Source organism: Sturnus vulgaris, chromosome 3 (assembly GCF_052056855.1).
Source record: "Sturnus vulgaris isolate bStuVul1 chromosome 3, bStuVul1.hap1, whole genome shotgun sequence".
NCBI classification, from domain to species: domain Eukaryota; kingdom Metazoa; phylum Chordata; class Aves; order Passeriformes; family Sturnidae; genus Sturnus; species Sturnus vulgaris.
In genome coordinates, this window is record NC_142245.1 from 114,723,050 (window position 1) to 114,744,439 (window position 21,390).

The window sequence follows — 21,390 nt, forward strand, 5'->3', positions numbered from 1 at the left end:
GTGTCACACCTCCATGGGCCCAGCAGGTTGTTTGCACACACCTGTGCACAGGTGAGCCCCTCGGCAGGGGTTGGCACACGTGTGTCCCGGTGTCCCATCTCTCTGACACCTGTGCCAGGCCCTGCCAGGTCACTCCTCACCTGCCAGGTGCCCAGCACTGCTTCCGCTGCCCATGGGAGTCCCTGTACCCCCTGGTGCTATTGGGGGGTGTCCCACCCCTCACCCCTTCCTCGCCACCCCCGTGTCCCCTGTGCCCTCCCCCTGTAGGTCCCTGTAGGTGTTTGGGGGCCGGTGGGCACCTGGGGGAGGTCCCGTGTCCCCCCGGGTGGTCCCACATGGCCAATTTAGGAACATGCCGTCCGTTGTTTGCTCATTAAAGACCGTTCACAGCGCCTGGCCTGCGCCTCTTTGGGGTCTGGGGGGCCCGGGGGTCTGGGAGTGGGGTCAGGATTAGGGACCCCTCAGCCCCTGGGGGTGAGCAGGTCCCAGGAAGGCGCTGGGAGCAGAAAGAGCCCTGGGGACACAAGGGGGACACGCGGGGACACAGAGGGGAGACATGGGGACACGGGCACACGTGCATGGGGACACGGGGACACAGGGAGGACAGGCGTGGGGACACACGTGGAGATGTGGGGACACAAGTGGGACATGTATGGGGTCACGGTAAGGGCTGGCCCTGTCACCACGGAGACACCTCTGCTGTGATGCACACACACAGGTGGGTGCAGGGGGATGTGGGCGGTCATGGGGGTCCTGAACAGGCTCTGGGCTCTCTTTGGGTGTCACAGGGGCTCTGGGTGTCCCCGGGTTACAGCGGGGTCCCGCATGTCCCACGATAATTTGGGGCTCGACAGAGCTCACGGTGGTACCCAAGGGTCCCGAGGGGATCTCGGGGGGTCCCTGGGGGTGTCCCAGAGGGGCCTTGCAGTGGGACCGGGAGTGTCTGGGGGCTCTAGGAGCTCCCGAGGGAAGAATCCCGAAGGGGTCCTGGGGAGATTCCAGAGGGATCCCGGGAGAGGCTCGGGGGTTCTTAGAGGGGTCTTGGGGAACTCTGGATGGGGGTCCCAGGAAGAGTCTTGAAGGGTCACAGAACGGTCCCGGGGAGGGTCCCCGAGGGGTCTGGGGTGGTGCTGGGGGTGTTTAGGGGAGGTCTCTGAGGGGTTTGGGGATTGTTCCCGAGGTGATTATGGGGGGTCCCCGAGGGGTTTGGGGGGTGCAGAAACCGCCACCCGCCACCAGGGGGCGCTGGTCGGGCCTGTTGCCATGGCGACAGAGGGGCTCGGCCATGTCTGTTGTCATGGCGGGAGGGGGCGTGGCCAATAGCGTTGCCATGGCACACCAAGGGGGCGTGGCCAGACTCGTTGCCACGGCTGTGGAGGCGTGGCCAGTCCATATCAACGCGTAGACGGGGCGTGGCCATGTCCGTTGCCATGGCAGCGGGGGCGGGGCGAGGCGGTTGGCACCGCCCGCGGGGGGGGCGGCGCAGGCGCGGTCGGTCCGTGCGGTTCCGGCCCGGTCCCGGTCCCGGTCCCGGAGCAGCGGAGCGCGGGCAGTGGAGCGGCGGCGGCCGCGGCCGAGCGGTGAGTGCGGCGGGACCGCCCGGGGGGCAAGGGAGGGAGCGGGCAGAGCTGCCGACATCATCCGCATCCCCCGCACCGGCCGCCGCCGCCCGGCAGGACCGGCCCGTGGGGCCTTCGGGGATGGAGTGGCGGGGCCGGGCCGGGAACTCGGCTGCAGAAGCGCGGCCAAAGGGGCGAGGGGCCTCCGGAGATGGAGCGTCCGGAGGTGAGAGGGGGGCCCGATCGTCCGGTAATGCCGGGGATGAAGCGGTTGAAACCGGGCCGCGAACGGGTCTGGGCTGAGCGGAGAGGCCGAGCGGTCCCGCGGGGCCGGTGGCGGCGAGGCCCGGCCTGACTCAGCGGCGGCCGCGGGGCTGCGGGCAGGGCACGGTGCGGTCCCGGTACGGAACGGCCCCAGCATGGCACGGCACCGGTACGGCACGCTGGCAGCTGTCGTCTCGGCTCCGGCACCGCGCAGCACCGGCCCGGGAATCACCATCGTCGGGGCCCGGGCATCACCCGGAGATCTCTGGTCTCGGGGGGTCCTGCGGGACCCGCGTCGCCGCCGCTCGGGCTCTGCCGGTGCCGCCGGTCCCGTCCCGCCGGGGCCGCTGCGGGTGATGCTCCCGGGATGCCGCCGTGGCGGTGCGGAGCGGCAGGTGGCTGTCACCGTGACACACCGAGCGTGACGCGCTCTCGGTCCTCGCGCTCATGGCGGCACGGCGGCGGCGGTGGCACCGGTACAGCGGTGGCACCGGTAAGGTGACGGTGTCAGTGACGCGTCGGGATGGGGCCGGGGCCCTTCTCCGCGCTCCCCCGCCATTCCCAGGATATCCAGTCCCATCTCCCGCCGGGGATCTTCCCGAGCGGGTCCGCCGGGGCACACAGACCCGGCCCCTCTGACACCCCGCGGGGTTACGGGGGTCCTGGGGATGTCGTGAGCGCTTGCGGTGCCTCCCGTCACGCGTGTGGGGACACTCTGGGGACAGCTCTGCCCCGCGGCATGTCACAGGCGCGTTGTCCCGGCCGGAGATGCCAGCGTGTCCCGCACCCACCCCGGCTCTCCCAGCTCGGCTCATCCCGCGGCATTAATATTTCAGGAGCAGGGGGGAGGGCTCCGCTCTGCACATGCTCCCGCCGCTGTACCGAGTTATTTAGGTTAGCGGGAGCCGAGCGCGGCGGGGGGATTTGGGCGGTCGGGCACTCGCTTTGCGCCCCGAGCATCGCCGCCGGGAGCCGCCAGCTCCCGGTGCGTGAACGGCCGCTTTGCCTCGCCGCGGGCCGGGACGAACACTGCCACCGGGAAACGGGGAAGGGTGCCGGGGCCGGAGCCGGTACGGAGCTGGGGATGGAGCCGGTGCCGAGCTGGGCGCTGCCCGCCCCCGCCAAACCCACCTGTGCCCGGCACAGCACGGGCTGTGGCACGGGGATGCTCTGCTCGGGGTGGGGGAAGTGGCTCTGGGGGGCACCTGGAGGGGGGACGTGGGCGAGCGGCCCTCGCTGTTCGCACCCGGGCTACCGTGCCCGCTGCCAGCTCCGTGGCGGCTCCGCACGGCGCTCGGCCCCCGCCGGGCTGTCTGCCACCCCCCTCGCGTGTTTGTCACTTGAGAAGCCACCGGGACGGCTCCCAAAATAGAACCCGCCAGTCGCAGCAGCCCAGTTCGCACCGGCACCGCGGTGCTGCTGGGCCGGCACCGACGCGCTGCTCAGCTCCCGGTGCCCGCCGTCGGTGCCGCCCTCGGCCGCCGCGCTGGCACCTCACGGCCTCACTCTGCTCCCGTTTGTTTGGGCAGAGCGGCCGGGGGGGCTGCGGCGTGGGACCGGGCCCGGACGACCTCTGCGTGCGCCCCGGCAGCGCCGCGGGACGGGCACGGACGCACGCCCGGGGCTTCGGTCGCCGTGGGGCCGTGATTAGCAGCTCCTGCCCGGACAATTAAAATGCAGCGGTAAGCGTCCCCCGCCTGGCCGGGCGCCCGGCAACAACCCCTCTCCCCACGGCCTGCCGGGAATCTGGGCTGGATTCTTATTTTCATTAGTTTTTTTGGCAAGAGCCGGCGGCAAACCGGCTGGGCCGGAGGCTCCCGGCCCTGGGCGCGTCCATCACCCGGCGTCGGGGCGGCAGTGGGTCGGAGGGTGCCGCAGGCCCTGGCTGCCCTGTCATTACACCGGGGCGTGCTCGGCGCTGCGCCGGGGGCTTGTAAGGCGTTTGGGAGGGTGGGGACGGACTGGGTGGCACCGCGCGCCCCGGGCGGCGTCCCCGCTCCGCGATCGCGACACGCCGGTGCCTGGCGGGGTCAGGGTTCTCCCGGTGGGTCAAGGTGTTCCCGGCGGGATCAGGGTTCTCTCCGCGTGTCAGGGTTCTCCGTGTGGATCAGGGTGCTCCCCGGGTGTCAGGGTTCGCCCCCGGGCTCTCGCGTGTGCCGGCGTGTGCGGGAGTCGGGGTCCGGCTGACACCCCAGTTCATCCTGGCGGGCAGTCTGGGGGTCCCTGCCCCGTCCCCCACAGGCAGGATGCCGCAGAGCCCTGGCGGCCGTGCCGGCTCCCACGAGCATCCCCCCGCTCAGCCCGGGCACGGCGCGGCCCCACGGCTCGCGGTGGGATCCTGCTCCGGCTCTGCCGGCAGCTGCCCCGCTTATTTGGGGAAGGGCCGGCGATGGCACGGGGGTGTCAGCTGCTCCTCGCCGGGGCGGGCAGGCAGCCCCTGCCTCGTTCCCCCGCGTCCCGTGCCCGGTGCCCCCGCTGCCGCCCCCGCTGCAGCCCGTGCCCCGGTACCCGGCAGCCGCGGCACCGCAGTGCGCGTGGCTCTGGCTCAGCGCCGCGCATGACTCAGCTCCGCTGCCGGAGCCAGGGGAGGGAGGGAAGATGGGGAGAGCCCTGGGGGGACCCTTGCCCGCACCCCACTGCCGCGATGCCTGCGGGACGGGCTTTGGCTGTCGCCGGTGCCGGCAGCGGGCCGGTGCGCACCTCGCGGTGCCGGGGGCGGCGGCGGCGCGGGGGCCTCGGTTCCAGCTGCTGCGGTGGCGGCTAAAAATACCGACCCCCCCCGCGGCTGCGTGCGGTAACACGGCGGGGTGGGACGGGGCTCCCGGGGGTCCCGGCCGCGGCAGGGCACGGATCCGCTGGGCTGCCGGTGGGGTCCAGCATCGCCGGTGCGACATCGCCGGTGCTGAGTCACCGTGGGGCTGTACCCGAGCGTGGGGGGACTGCGGCCACCGGGACCTTTTGCCCCCCAAACGGGCCCTGGGGGGTGGCAGCACCCCGCGGTGGCAGCGCCCCCGCAGGCCCCCAGCACTGCACCCCCAGGACGCAGATGTGCGCTGGGAGTGTTCCCCCTCATTCCCCCGGGCTGTGACACGGGAGGGGGGGCTAGGGGGGGCTGCACCTCCCCCCAGCCCCCGCCTGGCAGCTGGCCCGGGCCCGCAGCCCCCCTCGCCGAGGAGGGAAGCGGATTAACGCCGCCGCTGCCGCCGCTGCCGTGCGGGGGGGCCGCGGGAGCACCGGGACCCCCAGTCCCGGGAAGGGGCGGCAGGGCCGCTCGTCGGTCCCTGCACGAAAGCATTTTGTGCAGGACAGTGAGACTGGGGCTCAGTGCCCCCCATTCCGCCGTGGGCTCCCTGTCCTCTGCCATGCTGGGACTGCAGCCAGGGGGTCCTGGAGCCCCCAGCCATCTGGGCACAGGCCGCCTGCCGGCAGATGTTGCCCCTCTAAGCCCTGCTCTAATGGACCCCGATCCCGATCCTGGCCCCGGCAGATTAGGCAGCACCGGGGGCCCGAGAGGGGGGCCCTAAGCTGCTTATGGGCACCAGCCCCCAGGAGCCCAGTGGGCTCACTCAGGGCGCAGGGGCAGTGCGGCCTGGGACCCCTTCCCCATGAGCCACCTCATGCACTGTATCCATGTGTCACTCCCAGCAATAACCAAACCTGGTTCCCCTGGGCATCCCTGTTCAGGGCAGGGGCCACCTGGCTGGGTGGGCCACACTGGGGCTTCTGGGGGTCCTCATGTCTCCCTGCCATACCTCAGGGTGCAGCTGGGGGTGGGGGTCCCTTGGTGTTGGGGCACAGTTGGGATGGGCACCCTGGGACCTTGTGCCTCTGGTGTCGGGATGTGGGTGGGATGGGCATCCCAGATCCCGGTGGCCCCAGTGTCAGAGTCTGGGTGGGATGGATTTCCCGGATCCCAAGGCCCCTGGTGCGGGTTGGGGTGCCCTAGGGCGCTGGTGTGACCCCTGTCTCTTGGCAGCTGGGGCATGGCCGTCAATGTGTACTCGACGTCGGTGACCAGTGAGAACCTGAGCCGCCATGACATGCTGGCCTGGGTCAACGACTCCCTGCAGCTCAACTACACCAAGATCGAGCAGCTCTGCTCAGGTGGGCTCGTGGGGCCGTGTAGGGGACATGGGGGGTGTCGCCAGGGTGCCCCCAGCCCCTGTTGACACGGCGTGGGCCGGCGCAGGGGCTGCGTATTGCCAGTTCATGGACATGCTGTTCCCCGGCTGCGTGCACCTGCGCAAGGTGAAGTTCCAGGCCAAGCTGGAGCACGAGTACATCCACAACTTCAAGGTGCTGCAGGCCGCCTTCAAGAAGATGGGAGTGGACAAAGTAGGTCCATAGGGACAGCGGGGGTGGGGCTGCCCCGTGGGGGGCTACTCCGCCGGGGTCCAGGCCAGTGTCCCCACCGTGCCAGTGTCCCTGCTGAGCTGGGGGCCACGCTGGCTGCCCTGCCAGCTCCTCCATGTCCCCCTAGATCATTGCAGTGGAGCGGCTGGTGAAGGGCAAGTTCCAGGACAATTTTGAGTTCATCCAGTGGTTCAAGAAATTCTTTGACGCCAACTACGACGGGAAGGAGTACAACCCGCTGCTGGCGCGGCAGGGCCAGGACGTCGCGCCCCCCCCTAACCCAGGTGATCACATCTACAACAAACCCAAGAAACCCATTGGCACTGCAGGTAATGTCTGGGGCCCCCCAGCGAGCGCTGTCCCCCGCCCTCTGCACCCCGTGGCGCTCTGGCCATGGCCAGGCGTCCCCCTGACCCCTGCCTGCGCCCCGCTCTGCTGCCTGCCTGCCTGCGACCGGGGGGGCCGGGCGGGTCTGCAGGGACACCGAGACAGCGCAGGAGGAGCAGGAGGGATCTTGGCTGCCTCCATCTGCCTGCTCAGCCTGGGCTGGGGGTGGTTTGTCGCCCCAGCACCCCTGGCTACCATCCCCCCGTGCCGTGCCGCCGCCGTGCAGTTCTCGTGGGCCGTGGGGACTCCCTGTGCTGGCCCAGCAGGAGCTGTCAAGGTCTGGGACCTCCTCAGACCCCATGTCAAACCCCAAACAAGCCACGAGCATCCTTGGAGGGCTGGGGGCAAGATTTGCCAGGGGAAACTGAGGCAGGGGGGAGGCTGAAGTTGGGAGAGCCTGGAGCCGTGGCTCTGCACAGGATATCTGCCTGCCCTTGCTGCCCACTGCTGCCCCCCACACCATGCAGGGGGGTCCCTGCTGGCAGCTCCCCCCAGCCAGCATTAACCCATTGGTCCCCGTGTGCTGTCAAGTCCCCCAGAGGACCTCCCCCACGGGCCCCAAGAACACCCCGAACCCAGCCCGCCTCGGCAACGTGCCCAGCGGCATCCTACGGAAAAACTCGCCTGCCGCCCGCAATGGCGGCACCGAGGCTGACGCGCAGATCCTGGAGCTCAACCAGCAGGTAGGGGCTCCCTGCCAGGGGATTGGGGGGCACTGCAGGGCTGGGGGCGACTGAAGGCTTCAGCCAGGTAGGGGCTCCCTGCCAGGGGACTGGGGGGCACTGCAGGGCTGGGGGCGACTGAAGGCTTCAGCCAGGTAGGGGCTCCCTGCCAGGGGACTGGGGTGCAGCGTGGGATTGAGGGGGCTGAAGGTTTTGGCCCTTTCGCTGTCCCACAGCTGATGGACCTGAAGCTGACAGTGGATGGGCTGGAGAAGGAGCGGGATTTCTACTTCAGCAAACTGCGGGACATTGAGCTCATCTGCCAGGAGCACGAGAACGAGAACAGCCCCATCATCACGGGCATCGTCAGCGTCCTCTATGCCACGGAGGTGAGGGCTGGGCACCTCGGGACACCCCTGGACCCCATGTCCATATCCTGCTTTCTGGAATTCCCTGGCAGGGCAGGGACTCCCTTCTCCCCCAGTTGCTCTCAGCCTTGTTCACTTCGTGGGGTGCCAGAAGCAGGTTGGGCTTTGCCAAAGCCCTCATGCCACTCCAGGTGGAGGTTGCTGTGCCCACCTGTGGCACCCCTGTGCCGACGGCTGCCACGTTTCCCCCTAGGAGGGCTTTGCCCCACCAGAGGACGATGAGCTGGAGGAGCAGCCGCCAGAGGACCAGGACGAGTACTAGCCCCGGCCCGTGCCAGCGCCCCCCGCGCCGCCCCCCACCATAGACATTGAGGTCCGAGCCCGCGCCTCGCCCTGCACTGTCACACGCCATCGCCGTCTCCGGCAGCTCCAGGGGGAAGCCACCATCTCCATAACCGGCCAACATCCCCTGGGCGAGGAGCGCGGCTGCGCCGGGGGCTGGGGCTGGGGCTGGGGACGGGATCTGGCCCCGTGCTGGGGCCTGGCCCGCGCCACCCCCTCCCCGTATTTATTTCTGTTGTCCCCCCGGTGTGAGCGAGTGCCACATCCGCCCTGGTGTCCTGCCTGCCCATGGTGAGAGTGAGAAGGAACACCGAGTCCTCGGGGGCTGGCCTGGGGAGCCGTGTGCTGCTCGCCTTGCTGGGACCCTCGAGGCCCCAGGACCCCCATGGTGGAGTGAGTGCCGGCCTGGCAGCCTGTTGGAGTGGGACGCCACGGAACAGAGGAGAGAGATGTTGGTTCAGGTTCCTGGGAAAATGAAAAGTGGCCCAGTGCGGCCATGGCAGCGGGGGGCACCTGCAGCCACGGGGGTCCCGGAGAGGGAGCCTGTCCTCACTACAGCATGGAATGGCAGTGGGCCCTCTCCTCTCGCCCGTGGCCCCCACGGAGCCGGGGCTGGGGTGGGTCACCGTGAGGGCTCGCAGCGCCCACCCGCCCTGGCTGCCATGTCCCTGTCGCATCGCTTGTCTGGTCCATCACTCCGGTCGCAACGCTGCATCTGTGTTCGGTTTTATTTAAATAAACTCGTGTGGTAACACTGTGTCCTGCCCGTGATGGGGTTCACTGCAAGGTCTTGGACTTGCTTCCTGGCCTAGGAGTTCCTCCCTGCTGACAAACCCTCGGCAGAAGTCGACCCCGGTGAAGGCTCTGGGACCATAGTGTGTGAGGAGGGCCGGGTTGAGAAACAGGGAGACCAGTTTTAGAGATTCATTTGGGTTATAAAAGCCGGGAGAAGCCCGGGTACGTGCTCCTGCCTCAGCTAGGGCACGATCCTGCGGGGTGCGGATCGTGGTTTAATGGTGCAGGAACAGACCTCGCCCGCGGTTGATCTACAAGGAGATTGGGAACGTCAGAGAAAACAACGCTGCTCCACCCAATCGCAAGTGAAACTCAAGCTCTTTAATCTATTTTTAACCAGATCACCAGGGGAGAGCGCGAACGCAGTCCCCCACTACCACAAATTATGCAGTCGAGTTTCCCGCATTTGGGGAAATCGCAGGGGTCAGCACACCCGGAGTGCAAGGGATGAGCCTCGCCCTGGGAAAACCACCTGCCTGATCATGGTATCTCCCCTGCCAGGTAAGTATGACTTCAACACCACAACGCCCCCCTACCCTGCCCGCCGCACGCCTCCACAACACACGGCCACCCCGACCCCGCACCCCAAATCCCCGCGCCCAACCGCTCCCGAACCTGCGCCCCGGTCCGCACGGCCCGGCCCGGGCAGCGCCCGCGGACACGAGAGGGCAAAGGCGCGTTATTGTGATTTTTTTTTTTAATTTTACATTCCCGGCATGCCGCGCGGTGCTGTCTCATTTGCATCGACACGCCCCCGAGCGCACGGCAATGCCCCCACCCGCTGTGATTTGCATGGCCCCGCCCCCTCCCCAAACCCCGCCTCGTACCGCTCCCTCTGGGCAGCGCCCCCTGGCGGCGCGGCGGAGCGTCCCCCGCCCCTCCCGGGCGCCTCCGGATCCTTCCAAAGGGACCCAGGTCCCAAATGGACCCAGATCCCAAAGGGATCCGGATCCCAAATGGATCGAGGCCGGCAAGGGAAGGAAGCACTGTGCTGTTTAACACGATGCCTGTTGGCCGTGCCAGTTATTGGACAGTAACTCCAGAAAAGACAAGGAGCAGAGAGGAGGGTTATTTCCAATGTGATGCCTCTAACGATGGGGAGAAGTAGAAGAGAAGAGCCAAAAGAAATGAGCAAATCCGTTGTTGGGGCAGCAAGAGGCAGAAGGCAAGGGGCATTTCAGGGACAAGGTCCTGAGTTGGGATTGGCCCTCCAAAAGTAGCAGGGGGTGAGTCGCAGGCAGGACGGGCTGAGCATGGACCGAAGGAAAAATCAGAAGAGGAAGAAATTGGGCCGGACTGAAGGGGACCGGAACATCTCCCACTTCCCCAGCCCATCCTTTGGTTCCAGTTAAGGCAGGGAATGGGACCGTGGATTTTCCAGTGCATACTGGACTATCTTGTTCCATAGTTACTGGCTCTAAGGGACCTTGGAGTAAAAAGTTGTTGTTGTTGTTGCTGCAATGGGACGAAATCCCTCAGGGCAGGAAATCCCTCGGGGGCAGGAAATCCCTCAGACCGTTTTACAACTCATGGAATTCAGGACTGGGAACGCAAAATGACCCCATGGCTTTCTCCACGTGCCCCAGTGCCCTTTGCCATTGCTCAGGCAGCGTTTGCCGTGCAAGTTAAACGCACAATTAACTTTTCTAAAGCCCTCTGTCCAGTTTGCATATTCCTCTGGAAAGTGCACGGACAGTGCAGCTCTGCCCATGCACGCAGGGAAACCTGGGTGAAGGAAATACCTGCTGAAGTTTTAGGTGCACTCGTACCACTGCTTTGGCTTTGGGAATCCTGGGGCAAGAGAGAAACCTGAGTCTGCTGAAAGCTGAACTGGAAAGGGGAGTCCAACCGGTAAGAAAAGACCAACCTCAATACAATGAGATGCACAACGAGAACTGGAAATGTTAACAGGCTCTTTTTTAGAGTTTGGGTTATTGCCAATTGGAATTTATTCCTCTAATCCCCCCCAGAGGAGAAGCCTAAACCATCGGGATAGACTGGTGCAAGAGTTAGGGGAACGTCACTAAGCCCAGCCTGCTGAAGTCCATCGGGTTGTCCAAAATCCCGACACCCTTCTGGCCTCGGTGCCAGAGCGCAGCGCGCACGGAGCGATGCTGGCTGTGAAAGGCGTCTGCTCTCGTGTCCCTGTGGGGGAGCAGCGTCACTTTGTCTTTGCCTCCGACTGGGAAAATCCAGCTCAAAGGGGAAATTATTTCTCGAGATTTGAATTAAACTGTGCAGTTTTTTGTTGTTCATCAGTACCTGCAGACAGACACTTCTGACTGGGCGGGGCCAGCCCGGAGGGGAGCGCGGCACAGGAGAGAGTCAGGAGGCGTGTCGATGCAAATGAGACAGCGCCGCGCGGCATGCCGGGAATGTAAAATTAAAAAATAATCACAATAACGCGCCGCTGCCCTCTCGTGTCCGCGGGCGCTGCCCGGGCCGGGCCGTGCGGACCGGGGCGCAGGTTCGGGAGCGGTTGGGCGCGGGGATTTGGGGTGCGGGGTCGGGGTGGCCGTGTCTTGTGGAGGCGTGCGGCGGGCAGGGTAGGGGGGCGTTGTGGTGTTGAAGTCATACTTACCTGGCAGGGGAGATACCATGATCAGGCAGGTGGTTTTCCCAGGGCGAGGCTCATCCCTTGCACTCCGGGTGTGCTGACCCCTGCGATTTCCCCAAATGCGGGAAACTCGACTGCATAATTTGTGGTAGTGGGGGACTGCGTTCGCGCTCTCCCCTGGTTTCGTGGTTTAAGGAAAGGTTGATAAAATCCAAGTTATGGCGCAACTCCGGTATAGTAAAAACTGATGCAGGTAAGTGTGCTGTGGTGGCATTGGTTTTTCGCCAGGCAGAGAAGACGAGCCATCAGCCAGTTCTCGGGGCGTTCCTCTCCGCTGTCCCGGGCACGTCGCTGTCGTGTCTCTGTGGTTACATCGGCGGCCTCGGACTCGGTCCGGTGTGACCCAGACAGAGCTCACCGAGCGGGGCCGGCATGTCCTCGCCCCTTGCCGAGGGAGGACCCGTTGCAGCCGGGTGTTTCCCTGCTGCTGCACACACGGCGTGGGACAGAGGCAGCAGTCCAGAGGCCCCCTTTAGAGATCTGCTGGACAATGCCTGCAGGGAATGTGTCCTCCTGCCGCCGCCAGCGCCTGTTCGGAGAAGACGCCCCTGGAACCGCGGTTATTTCGGAGCCTCTCCGCCCTCCGAGCCTTTCAGAGGGTACCGGGCCACTTAAATATCATCGCTACACCCATGATCCCAATGCCCCGGTATTGCTTGTCCCGTCCCTATTCAATGCCAGGCGCAGAAGCCTCCAGCACTGACACCGGCGAGCACCGCTGGCTGCTGCCCTAGTCCTGGAAAGGCTCTTGCTCACTCATTGAACTGAGCCGGGAGGAAGCACGCCACACACAGCGCAGCGGTCTGAATACGCGCTTTGCACAAAAATAACCACTTCGAAAACCCTGTTTTTTAACGACCAAACCAGGGGAGAGCGCGAACGCAGTCCCCCACTACCACAAATTATGCAGTCGAGTTTCCCGCATTTGGGGAAATCGCAGGGGTCAGCACACCCGGAGTGCAAGGGATGAGCCTCGCCCTGGGAAAACCACCTGCCTGATCATGGTGTCTCCCCTGCCAGGTAAGTATGACTTCAACACCACAACGCCCCCCTACCCTGCCCGCCGCACGCCTCCACAACACACGGCCACCCCGACCCCGCGCCCCAAATCCCCGCGCCCAACCGCTCCCGAATCTGCGCCCCGGTCCGCACGGCCCGGCCCGGGCAGCGCCCGCGGACACGCGAGGGCAAAGGCGCGTTATTGTGATTATTTTTTAATTTTACATTCCCGGCATGCCGCGCGGCGCTGTCTCATTTACATCGGCACGCCCTGCCGGTCTCAAGGCTCCGCCCCTGCCGGGCCGGCGGTTCTGCAGTAGGCAGTGCGCGAGCCATGGTCACGCCTCCGCCCCGTGACCCCGCCCCCGCAGTGTGCGTCATCGGCTCAGCTCCCCCCGCAAGCCCCCCTGCTCACGTCACGGAGGCCGCTGTGTGGGCGGGGTCTCCAGGGGGCGGGGCCGCTCCCCCGGTCACGTTTCCCGGCGAGGCGGGGCGGGGACGTGGCAGCCGGTGCTGGCGGCGCGTGTCCGAGGGCGCAGCCAATCAGCGCCGGCCGCGCGCGCACGCGTCCTGGCCCCGCCCCGGCTCCGCCTTAGGCGCTCCGGGTCTCAATGGCGGCGGCGGGAGCGGCCACGGGGCCGGCCACGGCTGGCGCCGGTGCCGGGCGGTGGGAGGTGGTGCGCAAGGGCCGGCGGGGGCCCGCGGGTGGCACTGGCAGCCGCCGTGCCCTGGGAGAGGCCAATGCCGGTCGCGCTCTGCCCCTGCCCGGTAAGTGTCAGCGCTCGCGGGCCCCCGGTGTGGCGGGCGGCGGTCCCGTGGGTCTGTCTGTCTGTCTGTCTGTGGGCTCTGTCGGGGGCTGGGACCTCGCGTGGGACGGGTGGGCTCCCCCGTGGGTCCCGGGGATGGGAGGGTGCAGCTGGAGGCTCTCGCGTGGGGCAGTGCGGTTCTCCAGTGGGTCCCACCGGTCCGGGAGCGGTACCGGGCTGCACGGGCTCGTCAGGGCTTGGCGGCGGCCCCCGTGGGCACCGTGGGAGCGGGGCACGATCTGCTCCTTGTGCCCCAGATCCGTCCCGTCGTGTCGCCGCTGCCCACGGCCCTCTTGGTCACCCTTTCCCTCTCCCCTTCCCAGCTCCCATCGCCACCTCCAGCACCATCTTCCAGCTGGGCTTCGAGCGGGCGCTGCGGAAGCAGAACAAGGAGCAGGTGCCCCCGGCCGCGGCCCCCGAGCCGCCGCAACGGAAGCAGCACACGGGGAAGAGCGGGAAGAAACCATCGGGGAACGACGCTGGAGCCAAACCGGGCAGGTGCCGCTCGCTGGAGGAAGCCTTGAAAGCCGTGAGTGTGCCCGGCCGGGTCCCAGCCCACGGGAGCGCGTGGAGGCAGAGCACGGGGCCGGTGTTCCCAGCCCGAGTGACAGGAGCAGTGCAGAGCAGTGCCCTGTCCTGCTTCAGCCTCACCATAGGGGCTGATCTCCCCATGGGCCACACGGGAGGCAGGAGGTGGCTGGAAGGGGATTTCTGGTTCCCTTTGTCACCACCACGTCTGGGAGGAACCCCAGGGAAGCCTCATGATGGCTGGAATCTCCTCCCTGTCTCAGTGGTGGGGCCCTGGGAGTCACTCTTGTAGTTCCTGTGCTGTGGCTGGATCTGCAGAACCTGTCTGTGTCTGTCTTGCCTGTCCTGGCCATGTCTGAGCGTGGAGGGTTCCAGAACTGGCCAGGGCGGGCTGTGCTGGAGTGGTGTGTCCCTGGGGTTGGCAGGCCCTGGGGCCTCCCGAACAAGGGGCTTCCCTCTGCTTCCCCCTGCACTGGGCAGGGTTTCTCTCCATCATCCCAGTAGTTCTCCACATCCAGCTTTTGCCCACAGTGACAGCTGGTGCGGGTGTGTGTGTGATTCCCGTGTTCCCTGGGGAGGCAGGGCAGCCAGAGCTGTCCCTGTGCTCAGCAGTGACACACACTGTGTGGCCTTGTCAGGTCACTGATGGGGGTTTGGGGCAGGTTTCATTTCCTGCTGTGGCACCAGCTGGTTTGTGTAGAATTCCTCTCGCAGGGCGGGGCTGAAGTGAGGTGCCCAAGGGCACCTGACTCAGTGTGGCAGTGGGAATCCACTGGCAGGGGACACGGTCAGGCTCTCAGAGAATCTGAGCCTTGCAGCAAGCCCTGATGGAGCAGCCCCTCAGATACTCCAGGTGTAAAGGCAGGGCATGAGCGTGTCTGGGTAGCAGTGGAGAGGGGTGGGAACTGCTGCTGTGTACCTGGTTTGGTGCTGTGGGTTGTTCATCAGATGGGTTTGGTTGCCTGTGGCTTGTTTCCTCCCTGGAGGATTCTGGCTGTGGACCAGCCATGGCTGTAATCACCTAGGGCTTGTGCTTGGCAAGCTGCAGCCATGAGCAAGTCCTTGGTTTGGGCTGATGGGCTCACTGGCCAGGAGCTGGCTGCCCCAGGCAATGCTCTGGAGCTCTGGCAGCAGGGGTTTTCCATGTGGGAAGGGCAGTGGTGTCAGAATGGAGGTGGAAGCATTTCCTTCCCCGTGGCCCCTTAGGAGTCAGAGTTAACTTTCTCCTTCCTGTGATTTTTGCCCAGTTCTGTTTGTCCTGGGTTGAGTTTGTCTGTCTGTCACTTCCAGCTGGACCTGGCGGATCTGCAGAAGGAGCTGGAGAAGAGCCGGAGTGTGTTCCCTGAGAACCCCTCAGTGTGGGTGAAGGACCTGGCTGGGTACCTCAACTACAAGCTGCAAGCACCCAGGAGTGACCCCGTGCTGAGCCAGCACCCCCACGGTCCGTGTCCTGCTGCCACTCGGGAATGGTGGGCGCTGTGGTCCTTTGTTAACAAAACGAGGAGGATTTGCTTGGTTCTGGGCTCTCCCCACGTCTGCCCTCTCTTGGCCACAAACACAGTGAAATTGCTCGTACAGTTGTCAAATTGGAGGCTTCCCCATAGGGATCCTGTCCCTGCTGCTGTGGAGTTTGGGAGTTCAGTCTCAGCTATCCTCAATGCTAGAGGGATGTTGGGGCAGGATTCCCCTCTCCTGTGAGATCAGTTAGTCTCCACTGACAATGAGACAGTGTCATTTTGGGTGGCAAGGCAGAGGGGAACAAAGTATCTTCTCCAGACCGCTGTCCATGCCCCAGTATCAGCATTCCGTGGGAAACCGTCCCTTAGGGCTGGATTAGCTGCCTCTGATGTGGAGTCACTGGGGAGGAGGAGGAGGAGGCCAGTGCTGCCTGGCTGCTGTGAGGATGAGGCACTTCCTGCACCCACCTCACACTGGGCTGGTTCCTCCAGCTGCTGGAGCTCTCCAGAGCAGGGTCTCACTAAACTCTTCCCTCCCTTGTGCCACCCCAGACTATCCATACTGCCTGGTGAGCAAGGAGCTGAGGAGCATCATCCGCTCCCTGCTGGGAAAGGCATCAGGCGTCCTGGAGCTCTTCTTTGACCACTGCATCTACACCATGCTGCAGGAGCTGGACAAGGCCTCAGGTCAGCACCCTGGGGCTCCCTGGCCTCCCCCCAGTGTCTGTGCCTCGTTGCCTCTTTGGAAGCTCTTTGTAATTCCTCCATGGAGGCCGTGGCTGAGCAGGATCTCCCCCATCTCTGTTCCAGGGGAGTCTCTGCATGGGTACAGGATCTGCATCCAGGCACTTCTCCTGGACAGGCCCCGGATTGCCACGACCAACCTGGGCAAGGTGAGCTGGGGTGAGCCGGGTTTGTTGGTGGTGCTGCTCCTCCATCCCATTGCACAAAGCCCTTGTACCTCACTGCCCTCCGGTGTCACCAGTGGGTTCTGCCTGCCCCACCCAGCAGCCCTGCACCTCCAGAGCTGGGTTTGGGGTTTCCTCTGTCCCCCTGCACCCCCAGAGCTGGGTTTGGGGTTCTCCCTGTTCCCCTAGAATGGCTCCAGGCCTCATCTGGAGCTGTAGGTCCCTGCCAGGGGCTGGAGACCCAGGTGCTGCAGGTCCCATGGCTCCAGGCTTGGCTGGGATGGGTTGCAGCTCTTCCCAGCCAATGTGTCCTGTCCTCCCACAGTACCTGGAGGTGTTGCGCTCCCAGCAGAACCGGCCGGCGAAGTGCCTGACTGTCCTCTGGGCACTGGGGCAGGCCGGGTTCAGCGACCTCCACGAGGGCCTGAAAGGTGAGAGATGGGAGTAGAGGTGTGGGATCCCCTCCTGGGACTGCCAGTGCACCTCCTCTCCCGCTGGTGGTTCTACTTAGGGGTGGGAAAAGGTTGGGATCCCGAGAGGAGCCATAGTGCCTGGAAGGACAGGGAGTGTACTGCTCCACTCTTCTGCAGTGCAGCTGCCCTGAAGTCCTTCCCAAGGGATCTGCCTGCCTGTCACTGGGTGGTTTGTGTGCTGGGTTGTCCCAGTGTAGGGACAGCCCAGCCAGGCCCCTCCTGTCTCTCCCTGCAGTGTGGCTCGGTGTCATGCTCCCGGTGCTCGGCATCAAGTCCCTGTCTCCGTACGCCGTTTCCTACCTGGACCGGCTCCTGATGTGAGTGCCACCCTGTGTCCCCCTGCTACCAGGGCGCCTGGGGCTCTGGAGCTGGCACTGCCCTGTGTCAGAGCCACAGCAGCTCAGGGCTCTGTTCTGCAGGATGCACCCCAACCTCACCAAAGGCTTCGGCATGATCGGCCCCAAGGACTTCTTCCCGCTCCTGGACTTCGCCTTCATGCCCAACAACTCGCTGTCCACCAGGTACACTGACCCATCCAGGCACGCCCAGCCCAGCTGTGCCATGGGGCAGGCCCTCGGTGCCCCCTTGTGCCACCCTGGTGCCCGCTGTCCCTCGGCAGCCTCACGCTCTCCCCCAGCCTGCAGGAGCAGCTGCGGCGTCTCTACCCCCGCCTGAAGGTTCTGGCCTTTGGCGCCCGGCCCGAGGCAGTCCTGCACACCTACTTCCCCTCCTTCCTGTCCCGAGCCACGCCTGCCTGCCCTCCTGCCATGAAGAAGGAGGTGAGCCTGGCAGGGGTTACGGGCTGAGTGTGGTGGTCCCATGGACATGTGCTGTCACGGGGATGGTGATGGCAGGGCAGGGGTCGTGCTGCCTGCTCCCAGGGGATAGGAGTCATCAAATCATAGAATGGTTTGTGTGGGAAGATTGCCCAGTTCCACCTCCCTCTGTGTGCAGGGGTTCTGCAGCTCTGTTTGGTGCCTCAGGAGCTGGCTGGCTGTGTCAGAGTCCAGCCTGGGGCATGGGGTGTCTGGCATGCCAGGGAGAAAGTCTCATGTAATGACCTGCTGTGCCCCCTCCCCAGCTTCTGACCTCCATGAGCCAGTGCTTGAGCCTGGACCCACTGAGCTTCAGCGTCTGGAGGCAGCTCTACACCAAACACCTAGCTCAGTCCAGGTCAGTCCAGACTGTGGCTCCAAGGAGGGCCAGGGCTCCCCTACACAACCTTTGGGACACCGTAATTCCTTCTGGGAGTTCCTGACCAAGCCTGTGTTCTCCTTCCCCCCAGTTTGCTGCTGAACCACCTCCTGGAGTCCTGGGAGAGCAGCAGCAAGAAGGTAGGGGTGAGCTGTGGGGTGGGGGAGTGTCCCCGTGCTGCTGTGAGAGCTCCCTGAGCTGGTAATGTCCCCATGGGACCTGTGGTTGCCCTCCTGGTGCTGTGTCAGCTCAGGGGGTCTGTGGGGACCTGGGGGTCCTGACACAGCTCCTGCTGTCCCCAAGGTGCATCAGTCACTGCAGGAAACGGTTCGCTCCTTCAAAGTGACCAATGAGGAGCTGGCGGCCAGGGGGACTGGAGGGGACCAGGATGTGGCCGCCTGTGACACTGCCTGCAAGGTGAGGGACAGCAGGCAGCACCCGGGGCCACATCTCAGCTCTGTGCTGGGGCTCGGTCAGCCCCTCCTGCTGCTGGCACGTGCTGGGCCAGGGACACGCTGGGGACAGATGTGCTGGTCCCTGTCCAAGCCCCAGCTGCTCAGCAGATGTCTCTGTCCCAGCTGGGAGGCTGGGGCTGTGCTGGGGTGTCAGGACTCTGCAGTGACAGTGACAGGGCCTTGTCCTCCCCTGCAGGAGCTGCTGCACAAGATGAAGGGCCGGGGCTTCCCCTGGTCACGGCTGCTGCTTGTCCTGCTGGTGTTCGCTGCTGGCTTCTTCCTGCACGACGTGCAGACACACGGCTCCTTCCAGGGTATGCTGGGGAGGCAGAAAATCCAGCTTCCAGAAATCCTCTGGGAACATCAGGCACCCCCAGCACTGCCAAGGCCGCCACTATCCCATGTCCCCACAAGTGTCACATTCACACAGCTTTTAAATTCCTCAAGGGATAGAAACTCCACCATTGCCCTGGACAGCCCTTCCTATGGAGACACTGGTTTTTGTTTACACCCTAAACTTCCCCTGTCAGAAGCTTGAGGCTTTTTCCACTTGCTCAGGAGTGATCTTCCCTCCCTCGGATCACTCCTTAGGCTGCTCCCCTGAGCAAAGCCCCTTGGTGTCCCTGCCTTTGTCCTGTGGCTGCTGTGAGCAGTGGGGTCTGTCCAGCTGGGGGGTCCTGGGCGATGCAGGCTCTGCAGGCAGACTGCAGTGGGGTCTGTTCATCTGTCCAGCTGGGGTATCCTGGGGGATGCAGACTGTCCATCTGTCCAGCTGGGGGGTCCTGGGGGATGCAGACTGTCCATCTGTCCAGCTGGGGGGTCCTGGGGGATGCAGGCTCTGCAGGCAGACCACCCTCTGCCTGTTCCCTTTTGGGAGTGTCTCCCTGCTCAGGGAGTTCTGTCTGTCTGTCCCCTCCTGGAGCATCTCCTGAGGAGGATGCTCCCACAGCACAGCTCGAGCCGTGTGTCCCCACAGAGCCCTTGGGCACAGATGGATGCATGTCCCCATAGCCAAGGGCCACTCAAGGATCACGCTTGTCTCTTGCAGCCTCGTCTTCTGCTCGGCTGCTGCGCTCCTCGGGCATCCTGCCCGCCTCCCAGCTGGCCTGGCAGAAGGTGTCCCTTGGCTGCCTGCAGGGGTACAGGTCTGTGACACCAGCGTGGCTGGGTGGCTGGGACAAGGGGGTGAGGCTGTTGTGCAGCACGACGAGGGCTTGGGAGGGAGCTGGGAGCTGTTGCCCAGCCGTGCCTGGAAGCAGATCCAGCTCAGACTGGAGCTCTCCCCCGTTCACGCTGTGGTGGCAGCTCCGTGCCCGTGTGCTCTGTGTGGCAGCCGTGGTGCCGTGGTCCAGCACTGCCCTCATCTGAGCATCCCTTGCAGGTGGCTGGAGCACAGCCTGGCCCACCACGGTTCTGTGGCTGTGTCCGTCCTGTGGCCACAGCTGGAGCTGCTCTGGAAAACGAGCAGTGAGATGGCCCGGGATGTGTCCCAGCAGTGCTACTCCCTGCTCTCCTGGCTCCATGGCAACCTGCCCTGGCTCAGTGACTGGGTGAGTGGGGGCACCCAGGGCTGGAGGAGACAAGGAGTGCCGATGGGGGGCTTGTAGGACTGGGAAATCTGTACCGGGGGTACAGGGGGAGGCCTGAAAGTAGGATGGTGACATGTTTGCCACTGCCCCTGGCAGCAGCTGCCGTTGTTGGAGTTCTGGGAAAGGGACGGCCCCATGGCAGCTCTTTGATGCCATTTGTCCTCCTGTGGCACCAGCCTGCTGCAGCTGTTTCCAGTGACTGTGGAAGGGAGAGGGCTCAGAAAACTCCCTGGTGTTCCAGAAGCCAGCATCTTGGTGGCAGTGGGGTGACATCAGTGCTCACAGAGTGTGGGCGCCCTGTCTGCTGAGTGCTGGAGAAGAGGGAATGTGGGGAGAGCTCAAGGATGCTGGAGAAGGGGGTGGGTGAGATGGGACCATCACAGGTAGGCAGTACCCCAGACTCTGGCTGTGCCCAGAGCTGCTGCAGGGGTTGGTGTTCACCCCACATCATATCTCTGCTCCACAGCTCCAGAACCGGCTCCCCGAGGCGCTGCTGCACTTCGCCGAGTGTGTGCGGGAGCTGCTGCTGTTCCTGGTGCAGAGCTGCCTGCTGCCCCTGCTGCAGGGCCTGGCTGCGGTGCTGCAGCGGGGCTGGCAGAGCTGCCTCGACTCCTGCAAGTGAGCAGCCCCCGTCCTGCTCCCCTTCCCCCGGGGCTGTGCTCTCGGTGCTGCAGTTGTGTCCCTCCCTCTGTCCCTCCCTGTGTCCCTTCCTGTCCCTCCCGTGCTGGCCGGGGCTGTCCCCAGTCCTGCTCTGCCCAGGGGGGCTCCTGTATCCCCCATGTCATTCATCCCTTCTGGCTCTGACTCCTTCCTGTAATCCCTTGTCCTTGCTTTTCCAGTGGGGACGTGACGTGGGAGTGCGTGAGGGACCACTTGACGAGCTTCACCTATTCTTCCTGGATTTACCTGCAAAATGCAACCCTGGCCCTCAAAAACTGGGCCCTAGCCATGATTTCTGGACACTGAACTGCTCTCTGGAGGTCACATCATGTCCCAGTGTTCTAGCTGCCAAGGGATATTCAGAGTGCAGCAGGATGTGGGACAGACGTGTTGGGGCAATGCCCACAGGAACTTCGGGTCAAATCCGGGCTTTTGGGGAGGTTTATTTTTCTGAGGGGCTGGAGAGACACACGCCCAGGTTTTTCCACACCCTGTGACCACTTTGGCTTTCCCTGTCCCACTGTCCCTGGGTGGGTGATCCTCATCCCCTTGTGGTTTGCCTGTTTACAGGATCAGGGGAGGACACCTGGAGCCCCTCACCTTCCCATCCCTTCCCACCAATGAATGAACTGATTTATTTTATTATTTTTTCCTTATAATTGCTCGATATGCTTTATATTTCTTCCTCATTGAAGATGGCTGCTCATGGTGGGGGGGAGGGGCTGTCCAGACCCCCCTGAACCCCCATTCCCACCCCCAAGGAGAGGGGCAGTGCCTCGGCTGGACCCTGCACGCTCCAGCTGGGGCAGTTGAGAGGAGTCCAAGGAGCTGCTGGTGCCAAGTGGTGCCACCCCACGGGTCAGCCCTGGGTGTGGGGTGTTTGTGTGGAGTGGGGAAGTGTCGGGTTCGACCCCTGCCTCTGCCGCTGTGGGTGTCACCTGTGTGGGTGTGCATGGGGGTTGGGTGGGAGTGCC

General features: G+C 64.6%; 2 protein-coding genes and 3 non-coding genes across 9 annotated transcripts; 3 read left to right on the forward strand and 2 right to left on the reverse strand.

Moving 5' to 3' along the window:
* The first annotated feature begins 1,476 nt into the window (after window positions 1-1,476).
* Window positions 1,477-8,692, forward strand: MAPRE3 (microtubule associated protein RP/EB family member 3). 5 transcript variants are annotated; one of them, XM_088162639.1, is made up of 7 exons: window positions 1,477-1,580; window positions 5,800-5,927; window positions 6,013-6,158; window positions 6,304-6,460; window positions 7,095-7,246; window positions 7,462-7,614; window positions 7,847-8,692. In XM_088162639.1, the coding sequence occupies exons 2-7, from the start codon at window positions 5,807-5,809 to the stop codon at window positions 7,913-7,915; spliced, it is 798 nt and encodes a 265-aa protein (XP_088018765.1). In that variant the 5' UTR covers window positions 1,477-1,580; window positions 5,800-5,806; the 3' UTR covers window positions 7,916-8,692. The 5 variants fall into 5 exon arrangements, with proteins under 5 accessions (XP_088018765.1, XP_014743704.1, XP_088018762.1 ...); XM_014888218.2 differs by having other exon boundaries at window positions 1,490-1,580; window positions 6,304-6,505; XM_088162636.1 differs by lacking the exon at window positions 1,477-1,580 and adding an exon at window positions 3,192-3,505 and having other exon boundaries at window positions 6,304-6,505.
* A 383-nt stretch (window positions 8,693-9,075) lies between these two features.
* LOC148224563 (U1 spliceosomal RNA) lies at window positions 9,076-9,239 on the reverse strand. Its single transcript, XR_015802950.1, has one exon. It is a non-coding gene; the product is annotated as a U1 spliceosomal RNA (small nuclear RNA).
* Window positions 9,240-11,303: 2,064 nt separating this feature from the next.
* On the forward strand, window positions 11,304-11,467 carry LOC148224564 (U1 spliceosomal RNA). The gene has a single exon (XR_015802951.1). It is a non-coding gene; the product is annotated as a U1 spliceosomal RNA (small nuclear RNA).
* Window positions 11,468-12,211: 744 nt separating this feature from the next.
* LOC148224565 (U1 spliceosomal RNA) lies at window positions 12,212-12,375 on the reverse strand. The gene has a single exon (XR_015802952.1). It is a non-coding gene; the product is annotated as a U1 spliceosomal RNA (small nuclear RNA).
* Window positions 12,376-12,939: 564 nt separating this feature from the next.
* Window positions 12,940-21,090, forward strand: TMEM214 (transmembrane protein 214). Its single transcript, XM_014888161.2, has 17 exons — window positions 12,940-13,114; window positions 13,476-13,681; window positions 14,971-15,121; window positions 15,690-15,824; window positions 15,948-16,030; window positions 16,371-16,476; window positions 16,754-16,835; window positions 16,938-17,039; window positions 17,156-17,297; window positions 17,600-17,691; window positions 17,804-17,852; window positions 18,016-18,129; window positions 18,364-18,481; window positions 19,216-19,312; window positions 19,549-19,717; window positions 20,223-20,374; window positions 20,596-21,090. The coding sequence occupies exons 1-17, from the start codon at window positions 12,958-12,960 to the stop codon at window positions 20,720-20,722; spliced, it is 2,082 nt and encodes a 693-aa protein (XP_014743647.2). The 5' UTR covers window positions 12,940-12,957; the 3' UTR covers window positions 20,723-21,090.
* The last annotated feature ends 300 nt before the right edge of the window (window positions 21,091-21,390 follow it).

Coding starts and splice junctions, on each gene's coding strand:
- MAPRE3 (XM_088162636.1), top strand. Junction 7,247..7,461: donor TCCTGGAGCTCAACCAGCAG/GTAGGGGCTCCC, acceptor GCTGTCCCACAG/CTGATGGACCTGAAGCTGAC. Junction 7,615..7,846: donor GCGTCCTCTATGCCACGGAG/GTGAGGGCTGGG, acceptor GTTTCCCCCTAG/GAGGGCTTTGCCCCACCAGA.
- TMEM214 (XM_014888161.2), top strand. CDS start 12,958: ATGGCGGCGGCGGGAGCGGCCACGGGGCCGGCCACGGCTGGCGCCGGT. Junction 13,115..13,475: donor TCGCGCTCTGCCCCTGCCCG/GTAAGTGTCAGC, acceptor TCCCCTTCCCAG/CTCCCATCGCCACCTCCAGC. Junction 19,313..19,548: donor GGCTGCCTGCAGGGGTACAG/GTCTGTGACACC, acceptor CATCCCTTGCAG/GTGGCTGGAGCACAGCCTGG.